This window comes from Rhodamnia argentea, chromosome 11, assembly GCF_020921035.1.
Source record: "Rhodamnia argentea isolate NSW1041297 chromosome 11, ASM2092103v1, whole genome shotgun sequence".
Classification (NCBI taxonomy): Eukaryota; Viridiplantae; Streptophyta; class Magnoliopsida; order Myrtales; family Myrtaceae; genus Rhodamnia; species Rhodamnia argentea.
The window spans coordinates 16,588,993-16,605,115 of record NC_063160.1 but is presented as its reverse complement, the minus strand read 5'-3'; the positions used below and the strand labels follow the sequence as shown (position 1 = coordinate 16,605,115).

The 16,123-nt window shown below is 43.2% G+C and overlaps 2 protein-coding genes across 2 annotated transcripts; both read left to right on the top strand.

Moving 5' to 3' along the window:
• The first annotated feature begins 9,793 nt into the window (after window positions 1-9,793).
• On the top strand, window positions 9,794-10,748 carry LOC125312958 (probable leucine-rich repeat receptor-like protein kinase At1g35710). Its single transcript, XM_048273049.1, has 2 exons — window positions 9,794-10,541; window positions 10,648-10,748. Exons 1-2 carry the CDS (start codon window positions 9,794-9,796, stop codon window positions 10,746-10,748), a joined length of 849 nt encoding a protein of 282 aa, XP_048129006.1.
• Window positions 10,749-10,840: 92 nt separating this feature from the next.
• LOC125312903 (probable leucine-rich repeat receptor-like protein kinase At1g35710) lies at window positions 10,841-15,142 on the top strand. Its single transcript, XM_048272872.1, has 2 exons — window positions 10,841-12,020; window positions 14,753-15,142. Exons 1-2 carry the CDS (start codon window positions 10,877-10,879, stop codon window positions 15,001-15,003), a joined length of 1,395 nt encoding a protein of 464 aa, XP_048128829.1. The 5' UTR covers window positions 10,841-10,876; the 3' UTR covers window positions 15,004-15,142.
• Window positions 15,143-16,123: the final 981 nt, after the last annotated feature.

Sequence of the window (16,123 nt, the reverse complement as noted above, 5' to 3'; positions counted from 1 at the left end):
CAGGGGTAAAGAAATGAAACCACCGCTCAAAAGGGGTAATCAATGGATCACCCGTAGTGTTTGGGATAGAGAACTGAATGCCTCTGTCATTTCGGCTATCGTATCTTTCACGAGAAAACTCTTTATCTCGGGGAATGCGGAATTTAGCCATCGTTCAACTCTCCCGAAAAAATGGGACGTGTTTGGGAAAGGATTGCCTTTCATCATCCTGCCCTGCCCCATTCCATACATTCGATGTATCTTATGTAGTTCATGTTCCTTATTCAGAGTTGGTAAATTAAACATGAGGAACAGTCATGCATAAACTATGCAATGTATGAGTGTTTTTTAGCATATAAAATGCAGCAACTTTTTATCTTGGTGGACAGAATTCACAAGCACATAAGAAACTTCTTAGGGGTGTGGATTGGGAGTTGCCCCTGCTCATGCAAATGAGTTGCAAAACTTCATTATCCGGTTCGAGACATGAGATTGTCAAAGGCTCCAGGAATTTTTTATTTCATTAATTTTTCCGGGAGAATGGATACTTCCCTATCTGGAAAGGCAGTGACCCCTGTAAAAATCAAAAGGGAAAGCATCAATGTACGTTCTTATGTCCTAAACGAGTTGAAACGATACCGCTTTACCCTTGCACGTATTCCTTGTGAACTTTGAATTTGAAAAGATCGGCTCATCTGGATCGGGTTGTATGTCCGGGATGTTATCTCTTCAAGTTTTGTAACCATCTAGGGCCGAGCTTCAATCGGCATTGAATCGCGAAGCAAAAAGGTTTTTATTAATCTTTGTACATTGATGCCAAATCCCGGGATCGAACCCGGGACGCCTCGGACCACCATCATTCCCCCAACCACCAGGTCGTGGTGATGTTGGCGTCCACGGTTGGTTCGCTTTTTGCTATATTGTTCTCAAAACAGTTGGCAATCCCCTGTTGAGAATAAAATAAGCATAATTTAGAGTTTGAAATAACTGAGAGCCAATTGGGACGATACGGAGTTACCCATCTTTGAGCCCGTCTGGCCTTTTACTCGTATTCTCCCAAGTAAGGCTATTCGAATCTCTCTTTACGGGCGTTCAGGGGCGTCGTCCACAAATTGATTTGCTACGGGCCTAGCTTAGTAAGGAACTTACGCATTTTGACAAGAGAGGAGAAAATTCGTCCTTTAACTCTAGGCAAATTCTAGACAGTTAGAGAGTAAAAAAAATATCCCAGGTAGAGGAACTATACATGGAGTTAAAGGAGTATTCATGCGAGATTGGTTCCACCTCTCTTGCTGGCCACTTCAACGATCAACTGATTCTGTCTTGGACTAAACACCAACAATCGTTGTTTGAAGACCCATAATAACTTGCTTCGGATCACGGCTCTGGAGGTCCTTCATTTCCAAACATGCTCATCAAGGTAGCAAGCTCATCATCAAAGTAATCTTCCGATTTTTCGAGCAATTGATACTCGAATTGGGCATTGTTACTTGCTAACACCGGTGACAGATTGTTGTGAGCAGTCCGACTCCTTAAGCTTGAGCCTCCGTCGTTGCTCGGGAACTTGTAGGGATGATCAACTGTCCGCTACTAGAACCACCAGCGGAAGGTTGGTATGACTCGTATTCTTGATTGGGAAGTGGTCGGGTACCTTTTGCTCGGTAGGTTTTCCCGAAATTGATCTTCCAATCAACTCGGGTCCGGTCGCCTTGGTCCCAAGTTGCATCGTGCCTCCTCGCCTTATCTCTAACCCTTTGAAGGTGATTTGTGACACTTTGCATGGTGAGTCCGTCTATATTCATCATTTTGTGTACAGCCGGTGGTCGTCTTGAATTGATTCCTAAGCTGTTGAACTGCCTCAATGAATATAGAATGAAGCTTGGCGGACCAAAGGGGCCTTTTCTTTTGGACAAAATCGTCGTCGTCGCCTTGGTCGTGGTTTTTTTGTACAAGTAATTGCTTCCTTACAGCATGCTGCCAAATGTTTTGGAGCACTTGAACGTTGCACCGGCTTCGCAGGACGTCTCGAGCACCATGCGATATGGCCCTCGTTATGAACTGCGATCATTACTTGCTGATACTACGATGACCCGTATGTCCAACTCGGAATCAATGATCTTTAAGAGACTCGAAACCGTCCATGTCGATCCCTACGACGGCCTGTGACGACGATGTCAAAATCATATTTGTACCGCCTCAGTACTTGTAAGGCATCCGTTGCTTTCGCATTAGCAAAAACCCCGTACATGCAACTTCTCAAAGATAGCAACGAGGATTGAGAGGGAAACGGGGTTGCCATCAATGACCATGACTCGCAGATCTTCAGGATAGGAAGGTTCCCATACTTCCGCCCGGAATGAACGTGTTTTTCTTTTAAAACCTTCCATATGTAGATCAAAAATGGCTGTTTCGACCAGAGACCGAGCTTTAGATGTTCTCGGACTTGCAAAACAATCTGCCCGAAAATCACAAAAGCGATGGTGGTCTTTCGTGACGAGTTCCGGTGGTCATTTATAAACTTTTTCTGATCTGTTAGTCTCGCATATAGGTTCTTGCTTTTTCTACGAAAGAGGACAACTTTTTCTCTCCTTTCCGGTCTTAGTGCCTTGGATCCATTTCGTAATAACTCTTGCCTCTCACTCAATCTGTCATCTTTTTCCTTTTCCGATATGTAGGAGCCCTCAAATCTTTTCGCTTTCTCTATGAACGAGGCGGTTATTTCCTTCCTCAGATCTTTTCGGTTCCCCCTACGAACGAGGCGATTACTTCCTTCCTCGAGATCTTTTCACTTCCTCCCGAGGCGCTTATTTCCTCGAATCTTTTTGCTTTCTCTAATAACGAGGCAGCTATTTTTTCTCAAATCTTTTTGCATCTATCTATGTGAAGGCTTTTAATGCTTTTCCTTTCGGCGTTCAACAAATCGATAAAGAATTCACGCATTTAAGCATGATGATATTTGCGGATAGTAATCGTTTTTTGCCCCTTGATTAACTCTAGGCGTAAAAGGAAGAATGTCTCACATGGGGACTTTGTAACAAACAGTACATTCATTCACGCATGTCTCTACTTCTCTTGAGAATTCATAAGGGCTAGCTAGTAATGCTCAAAAGAGTGATATTTTGAAAGCCCATAATAAAAACTCAAGTTTCATGTAGGCTAGGCGATTCGGAGTTTCATCGGTGTTGAATTGGCCGACCGTGACATCGTGGAAACTCCAATTGTAGTGATGCATGTCACTTCCCTCGAAGGGCATCGGTTCTGCCTCCGCAAGGCCGACATTCCGGGATGTATCCCCAACGAAATCCGATTGTGCGAGAACTTGCTCGGGAGGATGAATCGATAAATGAGCATTTTCAATGCTCGGATGTGGCTCATCAAGGAACATGCCACCAAAGGTGATGGGGTTGCTTTGCAGACATGGCAAATAGCGATGTTAAGAGCATCCCTATACCTCTTGATCTCTCGTCGAAGCTCTTCATTTTCTTCCTTTAGAGACGCAAGTTCATGACTTTCACTTCGAACCTTCACTCGGGCCCGCTTGTTTTGAAACCAAAACCCGACCTTCAAGGGCTCCATTCCTAGCTTCCGGCTCAACTCATTTTTTCGTTTCCCGTTCACGTAAGGGCACTCCTTAAAGGCAGCTTGAGCTCTTTGATTTGATGTTTTCTTTTCCGGGGGTTGACTACGGCTGCTCGCTTTGCTATTGTTGTTGCTGTTATCGAGATCTTGAACTTCACCACCAAGGGAGTTGGGTTTTACGCCTTCAAGGCTGGATCCGGCCTCGAAATTCATCGCTCATTCTCGGGGATGTCTAGGTTGGTTGCCTCCGAGTAAGTGCTGGTAGCCTCCAAACATGTTGGATTGAAATACTTCTTACCGCCTTTTGTTCACTCTACTCTCCGCCGTATGCTTACTCTCTCCAAATTCTTCCGAGTAAACATGCATGTTCCGGAGCCTCCCTTTTAACGTGGATGAAAACCACTAAGCCGTTGCTTCTCCCAAGATTTCGTGTTTCCCGCTATGTCTTCTTCATTTCCTTCTAACATGGTGGGACCCTCAAATCTTTTCTCATAAGATGCTTGTCCCTCTTTTAATATGGCGGAACCTTTAAGTCATTTCGCAACTTTTCGAATTTCGTGAGCCTCGAGATGGTAGATCCGTGATTCACGGACGAAACGTCCGTAGTTTTACCCAGATAATTAACTCGGCCCCCACAATAATTATTGCTATGACTTTTTCTGCCCTTTAAATTAGGATTTAACGCCGAGACGATTATCGCTTCCATATCCTCATCTCCAACCTTCTAAGCACTCTTTCGCATCCACTCTTTTTCAAGCAACTTCAAAGCAACAATGGCCTCCCTCCCCGCACGCATCTTCTCGGCTGAAGTTTTGGCCAAATGGGAAAAACTTTATAATCTCTTAGGCCATGGCTACTCTTATATAGCCAACCATCCGGAGGTCGAAACCGAAATCCGTCTCATGTTTACGGATATGGACACCGTTTCTATTCAAGGTACCAAGTTAGAAGAGGAATATAGGATCTTCCCTACCCTCTTCACTAACTTCCCGGAGGCTTACAATCATGCTTATCAAGATGTTACTTTGGCCTATCTTGTGAGGGCACGCTATCGGGATCGGCCGGATAACTTGATGTTGGCCGCCTTGTAGCCGACAATTATAAGAAGGCCCTTGACTACGGTAATGATCAAGTCTCACTGCTGATTCGTGAGAGGGGGAACTTGGTGGAACGCTTGGCCATGTCCCGGACCATCTTCGAGCGCGATCCGCTCGATATTGTTTTGAAATTTCAATGCTCATGGCTGGAAGAAAGGCTGGACGATCCGACCCTGGATATAGCCCGCGGGAGAATGTCGATCCATGACTTGGAATCTGCTGCCGAGTATCACGAGGATAGGGTGGCCAAGCTTAAAGAGAAATGTGAGCTCCTCCTCTTTAAGCCGGGCGGATCTCGATTCTCGAAGCGATCGGTGTAGGCGGAGCATCAACCGTATGGAGAGTCAGTTAAACTCCTTTGTGATGCTCATTAGGGCTCGGTTTGGCTTTACGTTCCCACCCCGATGATCTGTTTGTAAGGCTCTCCGATGGATGAAATAAATGCAAGTTTTTACTCATTTGCATTTCGCTTTCGCATTATTCGATCTTCCATATGCCGTTGAATATTGAAGGGGCTCTTCATTTTCCTCATTTCATCTTGGTCGTCATATCTTTTTTTGCAAGATAACCCCTTTACTCGTGAATATGTAAATCTCACGCTACTGATGGTCAATTCAATTGGGCCGGAGAGACTCCCCCATTTGAAACAATCTCTCAAAGAAAGATTAGTAGCGAGGAAACAAACGAATGCCCAAATGTGAACAACTCGTGAATCTGATTAATATTATAACTCGATTATGAAAACATCGTAGTGAATCAAGTATAATATTTCTTTACGGAGTCGAACCGATCGAGTTGGTAAGGACATGACCATCCATCTCGGCCATAATCAAAGCACCACCAGGGAGCACCTTCTTTACTATATATGGACCACCATAGTTTGGAGCGAATTTCCCTTCCGGGAGTGGGACTATTGGCAATAATTTTCTCAAGACCAGGTCATTGATCCGAAAATATCGAGGCCGAACTTTTTTGTTGAATGAATTGGCAACCCTCTGCTGATAACAATGGCCATGACATATAACCTTAAGTCTCTTTTCATCGATCAAATTCAATTGGCTCGCCCTCCGCTAGATCCATTCAAGCTTTCCGTCAAGATAGCTTGAGACAAGATATACGTAAGGAAGGAATTTCCACTTCAACCGGTAGAACGACCTCCATTTCATATACAAGAGAATACGGGGTTGCCCCCGTAGATGTCCGGATCGAGGTCCGATACGCCATAAGTGCAAATGGCAACCTCTCATGCCAATCGCGATAATTTTCAGCCGTCTTCGCTAAGATTTTCTTGATGTTCTTATTGGCGGCTTCTACTTGCTCCATTCATCCGAGGACGATATGGGGAAGAGTTCGGATGCTTGATCTTGAATTCCTTGAACAATTCGTCCATTAGCTTGTTGTTCAAGTTTGAGCCATTGTCGAGTGATTATGGCTTCGGGTGAACCATATCGAGCGATGATATCTCGACGGATAAATTTCACGATATTTCATGTCAGTGACCGCTAAATAAGATGCGGCTTCGATTCATTTAGAGAAATAGTCAATTGCTACCAAGATGAATCGATGCCCATTGGATGCTTTAGGATTGATATGGCCGATAACATCAATGCCCCACATAGAAAACGGCCATGGTTCGGATAAGCGATGTAACTCGTTTGGAGGGACATTAATCTTGTTACCATGAATCGACATTTGTGACAGCTTCCGGACATGCTGAACCGGGTTGGAAGTCCCATCATACTTCTCGAAGTCGGGCATCTTGAACTTCTCCCAAGACCGTGACCGAAGTTGTCCGTAGGGGGAACTAGAGCAGGAAGCGGCGGGCTGGCGGCGGATGATTGAAATTTGGCGGTGAAGGCGGCCATCATTTCTTTCATCTTTCGGGACATCATCCCTTCAAAGCGCTCGATCAAGGAGCCAAGTTTCTCGTCTAGGGCAGCACTAACGGCATCGTTAATGTCGGCCATCCTCTTTGCGACCGATCGAGTAATATGTGGAGGATCCGTGATAAATTACCTGTACACGTAACAAACCCAAAATTAGTACAGGGGAGCATAGAATAGCGAGCCGGCCCATGGCATCCCTCTAGACTCAAATGAACAAAGTGATTATGACCAAAGGATTGAAACATGTAATTTTCAGTTTGTCCGCTTTTGAAAAAAATTCGTATTAATTCGTACGTTGATCAAAACATGTCCAAATTTTACGAGCTTGTAGTTGAGAAGATGATGAACAACTTTTATGTTGGCCAATCGGACTAGAAATGCACGGATCAAATCAGTTTAATGTGTCTTTCCAAAAAAATCACGTTCAGAAAACTGTTATAACCGCATGTTGTTGAAAAAACGAAGGGCCATCTTAAATTATGAATTTAATTCTGAAATTTTGCAAGATATTAGTTGAAACATAGGTCTACAACTTTCGTGTTTGGCACTTACTCAAAGCTCGATCGTAGAATTTAGTAAAAATCGCACAACAGGAATAAGCCAAATCAAAATTGAGGACAACCGATGAAATTGTAAAAGCTACGGAAGCAAAGTGCGAAATTGGAAATAAGACAACGATACTCCTAAACCATGGACCAGCTCAAAATAAAAATGAGATAACATGGTACAAGAAATTACCTCTCATATGAAGAAAATGCCAATCACAAAGACATGCGCATGAATTGTGAGTTTAAATCTTATTCTATCTATCCAAAAGGCTTTTGCAAAGTGAAATGATGAACGAAACGACATGTCGCAGCCTCGCGCACAGTCATCATGACTAGTCGCAGCCTCGCGTACAATAGTCATGACTAGTCGGGTTCAATCACTTCGGCTTGGTTCGGTCGACAAGGGCAATTCTCATGCATCGTAGCCTCACGTGCATAAGAACGACCCTTGAGCCATTTTTTTGAAAACATTTTCGGGATCCAGATGGGATAACCTTTAGCGAAGCCTTACCGCCAAGGTTAGAGGACCATCTAAATACCATCTTAAAACTATTAGTGTGACCCAGGTTCGGTCACGGGTTGTGTGCAGTGTAGTGCAAAGACGATAAATCATGCACAACAATTAAAGGCAAACACCGCTTCAATGATTCAAAAGTTAAATCACAATTCCAATTCACCAAGCCTGCAAAACAAAGGGTTAGCCGATCACTCCTCCCCTTATAACTCCCAATCTGCAAAAACATTTAACACCTAAGAATGAGAATTCAACCAAAGTTTGCCAAATCAAGTGATTCCTTTTTCATGAAATTATCCGGCCTAAGTCCTCTTTGGGTCCCCAGCGGAGTCGCCAAGGTCACGCGACCTAAAAAAAATAGACGAGTTAATTTTCGGGCTAATGGATTATCGGGTTAATTAATTAACTAACCTAACTCGGACTCTCCCAAGTCCATACCAAATCGCAACTTAAAGTTCAAATAATTAACATGCAATGTGATTTGAATTTGGAGTCGCCACTAATCATTTTCGGTAGGTTGATTAGAAACCTAAATAAAATAGCGGGAGAAAACTATCTTATTTCCGCGAACCGGAGATTTTGAATTCGGGGATTTGGTTACGTCAGATTTCTCTAACGCCCTTTCGGTACCATTTTCATGAAAAATATTTGATTTGGCAATTTTGATGGATTTTACTTGAAATTCAAAGATGCAATTTTTTTGGTTTTTTTCTTCTTTTTTATGGGGATGTAAAACATTGAACTTTGTACAATATACACCATGGGTGATTTAGAAAGAAAGAAAACGCAGCCAATCACGAGTATTTACAAAAATAAATTAACATGTAATAATGCTAAAATTTGGAACACGTGACATGTCTAAAATAAACAGGACAAATGTTCAAACCAAACGATTACATTTTTGTAGATCGAGATGGAAATGATTACCTTCTATTACACAAAATCTTACTCACATACACGTTATAGTTCCCTTCAAGATCTCGGAGTTGGAAGAACGCGGCTGTCGTCGAAAATGGCAAGCAATGGCGTTGTTGGGTGGCGAGAGGCGAAATATGTGTCGGGACTCGTCGAAGATGATGCTCGACTAAAACTCTTTTTTCACTCTCGAATTTTCTCTTCTGATTTTTCTCAAGAACTCTCTTTTTCCTCTCTAAAAATTCCTCTCAAAAACTCTCTCAAAACTCTCTCAATTCTCTTCCACTCTTCCTAAAAAAAACTCTCTCAATTCTCTTCTACTTTCTCTCAATTCTCTTCCACTTCCCCCCTTCTAAAACTCTTCTCAAGAGCTCTCTCTTTTATAGGCAAAGTTCTTCATCCTTCATTCTTCACCTTCATTTCTTCACCTTCCATCTTCATCTTCTCTTCTTCATCTTCATTTCTTCACCTTCCATTTTCATCTTCCCTTCTTCATCTTCATTTCTTCACCTTCCATTTTCATCTTCCCTTCATTATCTTCCCTTCATCATCTTCCCTTCTTCATCTTCTTTTCATTATCTTCCCTTCATCATCTTCCCTTCTTCATCTTCTTTTGGTATTTGCAATACGGTCCCCGAAGTTCCAAGTATTTGCAATACAGGTCCCCGAAATTTTAAGTATTTGCAATACAGTCCTTGAAGTTTCAAATCTTCTCGGTGTATTTTTCCATCCCGTGCCTAGTCTAGACGCATGCTAAATTAAGTGTTCTGCTTGCCCGATTATATGCCAATGCAATGTACGCTAAAAATAAATATGTGAGATGATTTTTTATAATTTTTATGCAAAAAATAGATTAATCAAAATTTAGGCGTCAACAATGTGGAGTCCATTAGGTGCGAGGGACGGCGTCCGGTTCGTGGAATGCTGCAAGTGTGAATTGGATCCGCACTAAAACCACGGGGCCCAACGTTGGATTGCTCTTCTATATTGCAGCAAACTCGGACCTTCCATTTCCAGAGCAAAAGAAGAGATCCTCTCTCTCTCTCTCTCTCTCTCTCTCTCTCTCCAAAGCAAGAAGATGTTCCGCACGACTCATTTGAATCCAGTAAGCAATCCCGTCGGCTTGCATGTTCGCCGGCTGATGACCGCAGCCTACATGGATCCTTCTTCGCGCTAGCTCTCTCCCACAGCTACCCCGCCCTCGCCATCGGAGCAGAGGTGGATGCTCTTCTTCGCAGTGGGTGGTGGCCTCACTCTGCTACGAGCAACACGTCTATGTCGCATTGCGAGTGGCCCGGCATTTCCTGCAATGATTCTGGAAGCGTTGTCGAAATAGACATGTTAGCAGGAAGCTGCAATGGTTCTTGGGACGGAGGGAATTTTAGCAGCATGAATTTCTCTCTGCTCCCGAATCTTAGCTTTCTTGGGCTGTCTGATAATGGCCTCGCCGGTATCATTCCTCGTCAACTATGTGAACTCCCGCTCCGGTTCCTCGACTTGTCCGGCAATAACTTGACCGGTGAGTTTCCTCTTTGTCTCCAAAACCTCACAATGTTAGAAGTTCTTGACATTCATAATAATGGAATCGCTAGTCCTTTCCCTTCTAGATTGGGAAATCAGAAGAAGCTAGGGTACCTAGATCTCAGTTTCAATTTGCTTCATGGCCCTATACTTCCAACTCTGGGGGAATTGAAGGACTTGATGGAGCTCTATTTGCAAGGGAACTCCTTCCATGGATCTATTCCCCCGGAAATTGGGAACTTGACAAACTTGATATATCTATGTATGGAAGAGAACCAATATGGCGGATCTATCCCGTCAGAAATAGGTAATTTGAAGAGATTGATTTGGTTGAGCCTGGGCTCAAACTCCTTCACTGGCCCCATTCCATCGGAAATTGGAGATTTCAAGAATCTCACTTATCTAGATTTAAGCAATAACAACTTCTCTGGAGAAATCCCTCTTCAACTTGGGAGTTTGGTCATGTTAAGCTATCTCGATCTTCGGGATAATTCTCTACAGGGTTCAATTCCCAATTTAAAAAAGCTTTCCCTCTTAAGTCACATCGATTTGTCGAACAATCATCTCACGGGAAGAATTCCAGATAATCTGCTCGACGTTGGTTATAGAGATTTCCGTGGCAACGAATTTTTGGAATATACTACCACGGAAGCAGATGCAGATGCTCTTCGTGGCAGTGGCTGGTGGCCCTACAAGTACTTTACTATGAGCAGCAGCTCCAAATCATCACATTGCACGTGGCTCGGCATTTCATGTGACGATTCTGGAAGCGTCGTCAGAATAGACATACCGCAACGAATACGTTATGACCACGGGATCACCCCTAATTTGGGTAGCATGAGTTGGCCACTCCTCTCGAATCTCGCCTTTCTTGGGCTGCCTAGTAGCGACCTCACCGGTATCATTCCCCTTCAAATATGTGCGCTCCCAAAGCTCAGGCACCTCAATTTGTCCCACAATCACCTAACTGGCGATTTACCTCTTTGTCTCCAAAACCTCGCCATGTTAGAAGTCATTGACATTCATACTAATATGCTCGATAGTCCTATCCCTCCCGAATTGGGAAATCTGAAGAGGTTGATCTACCTAGACCTTAGTTTCAATGCACTTCGTGGCACGATCCCTTCGACTCTTGGTCACTTAGATTATGTCAACTTGTCGCACAATCGTCTCACGGGAAAAATTCCAAATAATTTGGCCCATGTTCATTATGGAGCTTTCAACGATAATGAAGGTTTGGAAAAGGCTGATGGTCCCAAAAGAATGGCTAGGATTATACTTATGATGGTACTTATACCACTGGTGGCTATATTAGTTCTTGGGCCTTTGATAATACTCCGACGAAGAACGAAGTGCATGCGATCAGAGATAGCAACAAAAAATGGCGATTTCTTGTCAATATGGAATTACGATGGGACAATGGCATATGAAGACATAATCAATGCAACAGAAGACTTTGATATTAAATATTGCATTGGAACTGGAGGATACGGTAGTGTCTATAGAGCGCGGTTGCCCAATGGGAAGATCGTGGCATTGAAGAAACTTCACCGTCATGAAGCAGAGGACCCATCTTTTGACAAGAGCTTCCGAAATGAAGTGAAACACTTGACAGAAGTACGACACAGAAGCATAATTAAGCTCCATGGTTTTTGCTTACACAAGCGATGCATGTTCTTGGTTTATGAGTATATGGAAAGGGGGAGTCTATTTTGCGCTTTGAGAAATGACGTCGAAGCAGTGGAATTAGACTGGTCTAAAAGACTCAATATTGTTTGGGATATTGCACATGCCTTGTCTTACCTGCACCACGATTGCACGCAGCCAATTGTTCATCGTGACATATCTAGCAACAACATTTTGCTCAACAACAACATGAAGGCTTTCTTATCGGATTTCGGCACGGCAAAACTCCTAGAACCTAATTTCTCATCTAATCTCACCGCAGATATCGCAGGCACTCGTGGATATATAGCACCAGGTGAGCAATCTAGAATGTTATTAGTAGAGGCACATAGCTAGATACTTTACTCCCCACGTGGTAAGCAACAACTTTGATGCTTCATCATTTTTACAAATTTATCGGATAGTGTACTAGCTAATGTGGAGAACTTAGTTTCGAGCCTCCTCTATTTACGAACATTTTATTTCTTTTTCTCAGAGCTTGCTTACACTTTGGTGATCAACGAGAAATGCGATGTATACAGCTTTGGAACGGTAGCAATGGAAATCATAATGGGTGAGCATCCAGGTGAGATGATCTTAATATTGTCGACACTTTTCAGAGAAGATATTATGCTACATCAAATATTAGACCCACGCTTGCCAATCCCAAGAGGGAATTCCATCGCAAGAAGTATCATTCTGGTAGTTTCCCTGGCGCTTGCTTGCTTAAGTGGTGACCCAAAGTCGCGACCCACGATGAAACAAGTTTCGGAAGCTTTTCTAGCGCCAAAACTAACGTTGGACAAGCCCTTCCATTCAATCTCGCTTGCGCAGCTCCAAGAAATGAATCGAGGAATATGGTGGGAAGGTGGAACCACGGAAACATCGTCAAGCCTACAAGAAGAGCAAGGACCATGAAGTACTTGTCCCAAACGTAGCAAATAAGCTTCCAACAAGTGAAGACCGAAGATTACAAACTGATGCTGCAAATCGGTGAACGTGGTTGGGGATACAAAGGATACGGATTCAGCAATTCTAAGTCATGTCAAACTTTCTTTAAGCTATGTAGGCCAAAATTTACCAAAGTAGCAATGAGAAGTGAGAAGCATTCATAGTGCAGTCGTTTATTTTTCTGTCTTGTTAGTAAGATAAGAGTGCATGGTGAGTGATAATGTGTTGTTGTGGCCACGAAAATATAGGCAACGTAAGGATATTCACCGCATATTAATCTGGATCATTTATATTTAGTTGAAGGCTTGCTAGTCAAAAAAGAAAAGAAAAAAAGCTTGCTAGTCAATTAAAGACGGAAAATTGATCCGCGTTTCCATTACGATGGCTAAAGATCTGACATGACGAAAACAACAAAAGACCACGATTGCTCTAGACGAACCGTGTCCAGGGGTCCAACAATCAATACGTGTCCGAAGACTTTGACTTGTTGACTTTTGGGGTGCGCAACTCGACGGAGACCTTGACTTCTGGAATTTGTCCAACTACCAAGTGTAAGCTGGTTCAAGTTCTAAATGAATTATCATTAGTAAACCGTGAGGTTTACGAGGGAGGGGATGAACGCAAGCGCACAAAGTGTTGGGTTTTCAGACTTTACCTCACATTTATAAACCGACTACCAGCCCATTCTACAATCAACATGGGACAACCTGCATTCTCTCCCTCACACATCGGGTCCTGGATTGGAGGCGCAACACCCCGTATCTCTCCCGTATGATTGTTGGATCAAGATTTGTTGGCAACAGGAGTTCTGATACTAGTGTTGGGTGGGCTTTGGTCTCTCTTATCCCAAAAGTTAGCACAAATGATGAAATTTTCTTCACATTTATAAACCGACCACCAGCCCCTTCCACAACTAATATGGGACAACTCCAACACAAAGAGGAAGAAACCCATCATCACAAATCCTAAAAAAAAAAAACTTAAAATCATAAAATCACTCTTTTTTTCCGCCTTAAAATCTCATGTGCTGTTAGAATTTGACACCCACACGCTTTCTTATTGATGGAAAGTATGAACCATACTTTAATAGTATTCTGCATTGCTATATATCTCGAGCACGTTTGGAGTGAAAGAGTGTTCATGATGCTATTCATAAATTATGATTCTCCCTAAAGGATCGTTATCGGGTTCGACCCACATGAAACGTGATACGAAGTTCTTGATTTATGACAACATGAAAAGTCGGAGTCAATGCACCCACCCATTGGTGGCCGTGATGGTTTGAACCCAATTCCTTTCACGAGAGGTCCTGGGTTCGAAATTCGTAGGTGTCGGTGATTTAAGCGGAGGGTCGTAGCGGTGGGATGCTTGCGCTAGCCCCCCCGAGGAATAGTCGTGCTCCACCGCTAGTTTGAGTCATAGTTCGTTGGCCGCGCGGACACCTTGGTTATCAAAAAAAAAAAAGTCGGAGTCAATGTCCATATTTTAGGCATACATGATAACCATTCTATTTCTCTGTTTCTATTCAAACCTGTTTCTAGAACAAGCTTGGAATAGAAATTTATTTGGTAATGCAATTCTATTTTTCTGTTTTTGGAACAAATTTTTGTTCCGGAAATAGATTGGAAAAAGAAATGAGAAGTTAAAAATTGTAGTTTCGATGTTCCAGAAACATAAATGAGAAATAACCTACCAATGCCCTTTGTTTTTTCTCAAGTCCTCGTTGTACTCTCTCTATCCCCCTTCCTTTGTTAGTCGCCGCCCACCACTGCCATCCGTTGCTCCCCGCCGACCTCCATCGGCTGCCCCAGCCCACCGTAGGCCGTTGCCGACCCCCGCCGCAGCAACCATAGTTGTCGCCACCATTGTTGGCCGCCGTGCCCACCACCGGTCGCCACAACCGCTGACCCCTGCCCCGCCAACTACCGCCCGGCGTTGTCCACCACCAACATCCTTGACACCCTGTCGGTGGCCGCCGCCCAGTGTCCATCGGCGGCCGCCGCCCACCGCTCGCCGCTACCCACCACCGGTTGTTGTCGCCCCTCACCACACCGCTGACTGCCACGCTTGTACACACGCAATTCTTTTTTTTTGCAGAGCTCGCGTATACTTTGGTTGTTAATGAGAAATGCGACGTATATAGCTTTGGAGTGGTGGCAATGGAAACAATAATGGGTGAGCATCCAGGAGATATTACATCTACTATGTTGACATCTCTTAGAGAAGATATGATGCTATATAAAATCTTAGACCCACGGTCGCCTTTTCCGAGAGAGAGCTCTGTCGCAAGAAGTATTGTTTTGATAGTTTCTCTGGCGCTTGCTGGCGCTTGCTTGCTTGAGTGCTAATCCAAAGTCCCGACCAACTATGAAGCAAGTCTCGGAAGCATTTCTAGCTCGAAAGTTACCATTGGCGAAGCCCTTCCATGAGATCTCATTGGCTCAGCTCCGAGATAATAACAGATCATGGTTGGAAGGTGGATCGACAGAAGACGATGAGCAATTTGGGGAAAGTGACTGTGGATTATAAAAGTGTAGGGCTTCTGCGAATTATCTAGTCGTGTTGAACTCCATACTATGCTATGGAAGCGAGCAGCAGTTTATATGGGACATCCGTTTATTTTTTCTTCTTGTCAATAAGATTCAAATGCATGATCAATAAACAATGCATCAAGATATAAGAGACCCACACCAGTTCCAGTTAAAAAACACGAGTACTCGTACACAATTTCTATAACGTAATTGATTCTGTTCGGATAAACTCATAGAATAAGTCGATTCAATACTATTTTTCGTTCCATAAATGATGGGCATAGCTCGGTTTTTCAAGGCCAAACATCATCAAAAAGTCCATGAAGACCATCACTTCTAATGAACCATGTAACGCGTAGTGGTTCAGAAAATCAACATGTGAAACCCCGAAGCACCCGCTGCATGTCCCAAAAGCGACAGAAACCACAAAATACTCTGATTCCTGGTGACACTCGAACTGCATACTCTCCACAAAAGACCTTGACCCATTGTTCATTATCTTTAAGGCTCACCACTTTGTGTTATGTCTCGCTTGTGAACCGGTTGATCCTACTGCAGATCCAATTTTTCTCCCACAAACTTTTATGGGAAATAACATAAATGGTATTTAAACTTTGGCCCAATATTCATCATCGTCCCTAAACTTTTAATTTGTTATATGAGGTCTATGAACTTAAGTTTAATGTGCAATGTCCTCTTTAAACTTTTGATTTGTTCAATGTAGCCCATGAACTCTAGTCCAATATTCAATATGGTCTCTGAACTTTCAAACATGTTGATACAGTCTAGGGATTATATTAGGGACCATATTTAACAAATCAAAAGTTTAGGGACGACATTGACCATTGGGCCAAAATTCAGAACCACTTTGCACAAATTAACTGTTCAGGGACGACATTGCATATTGAATTAAAGTTTTAAGATCATTTGTGCAATT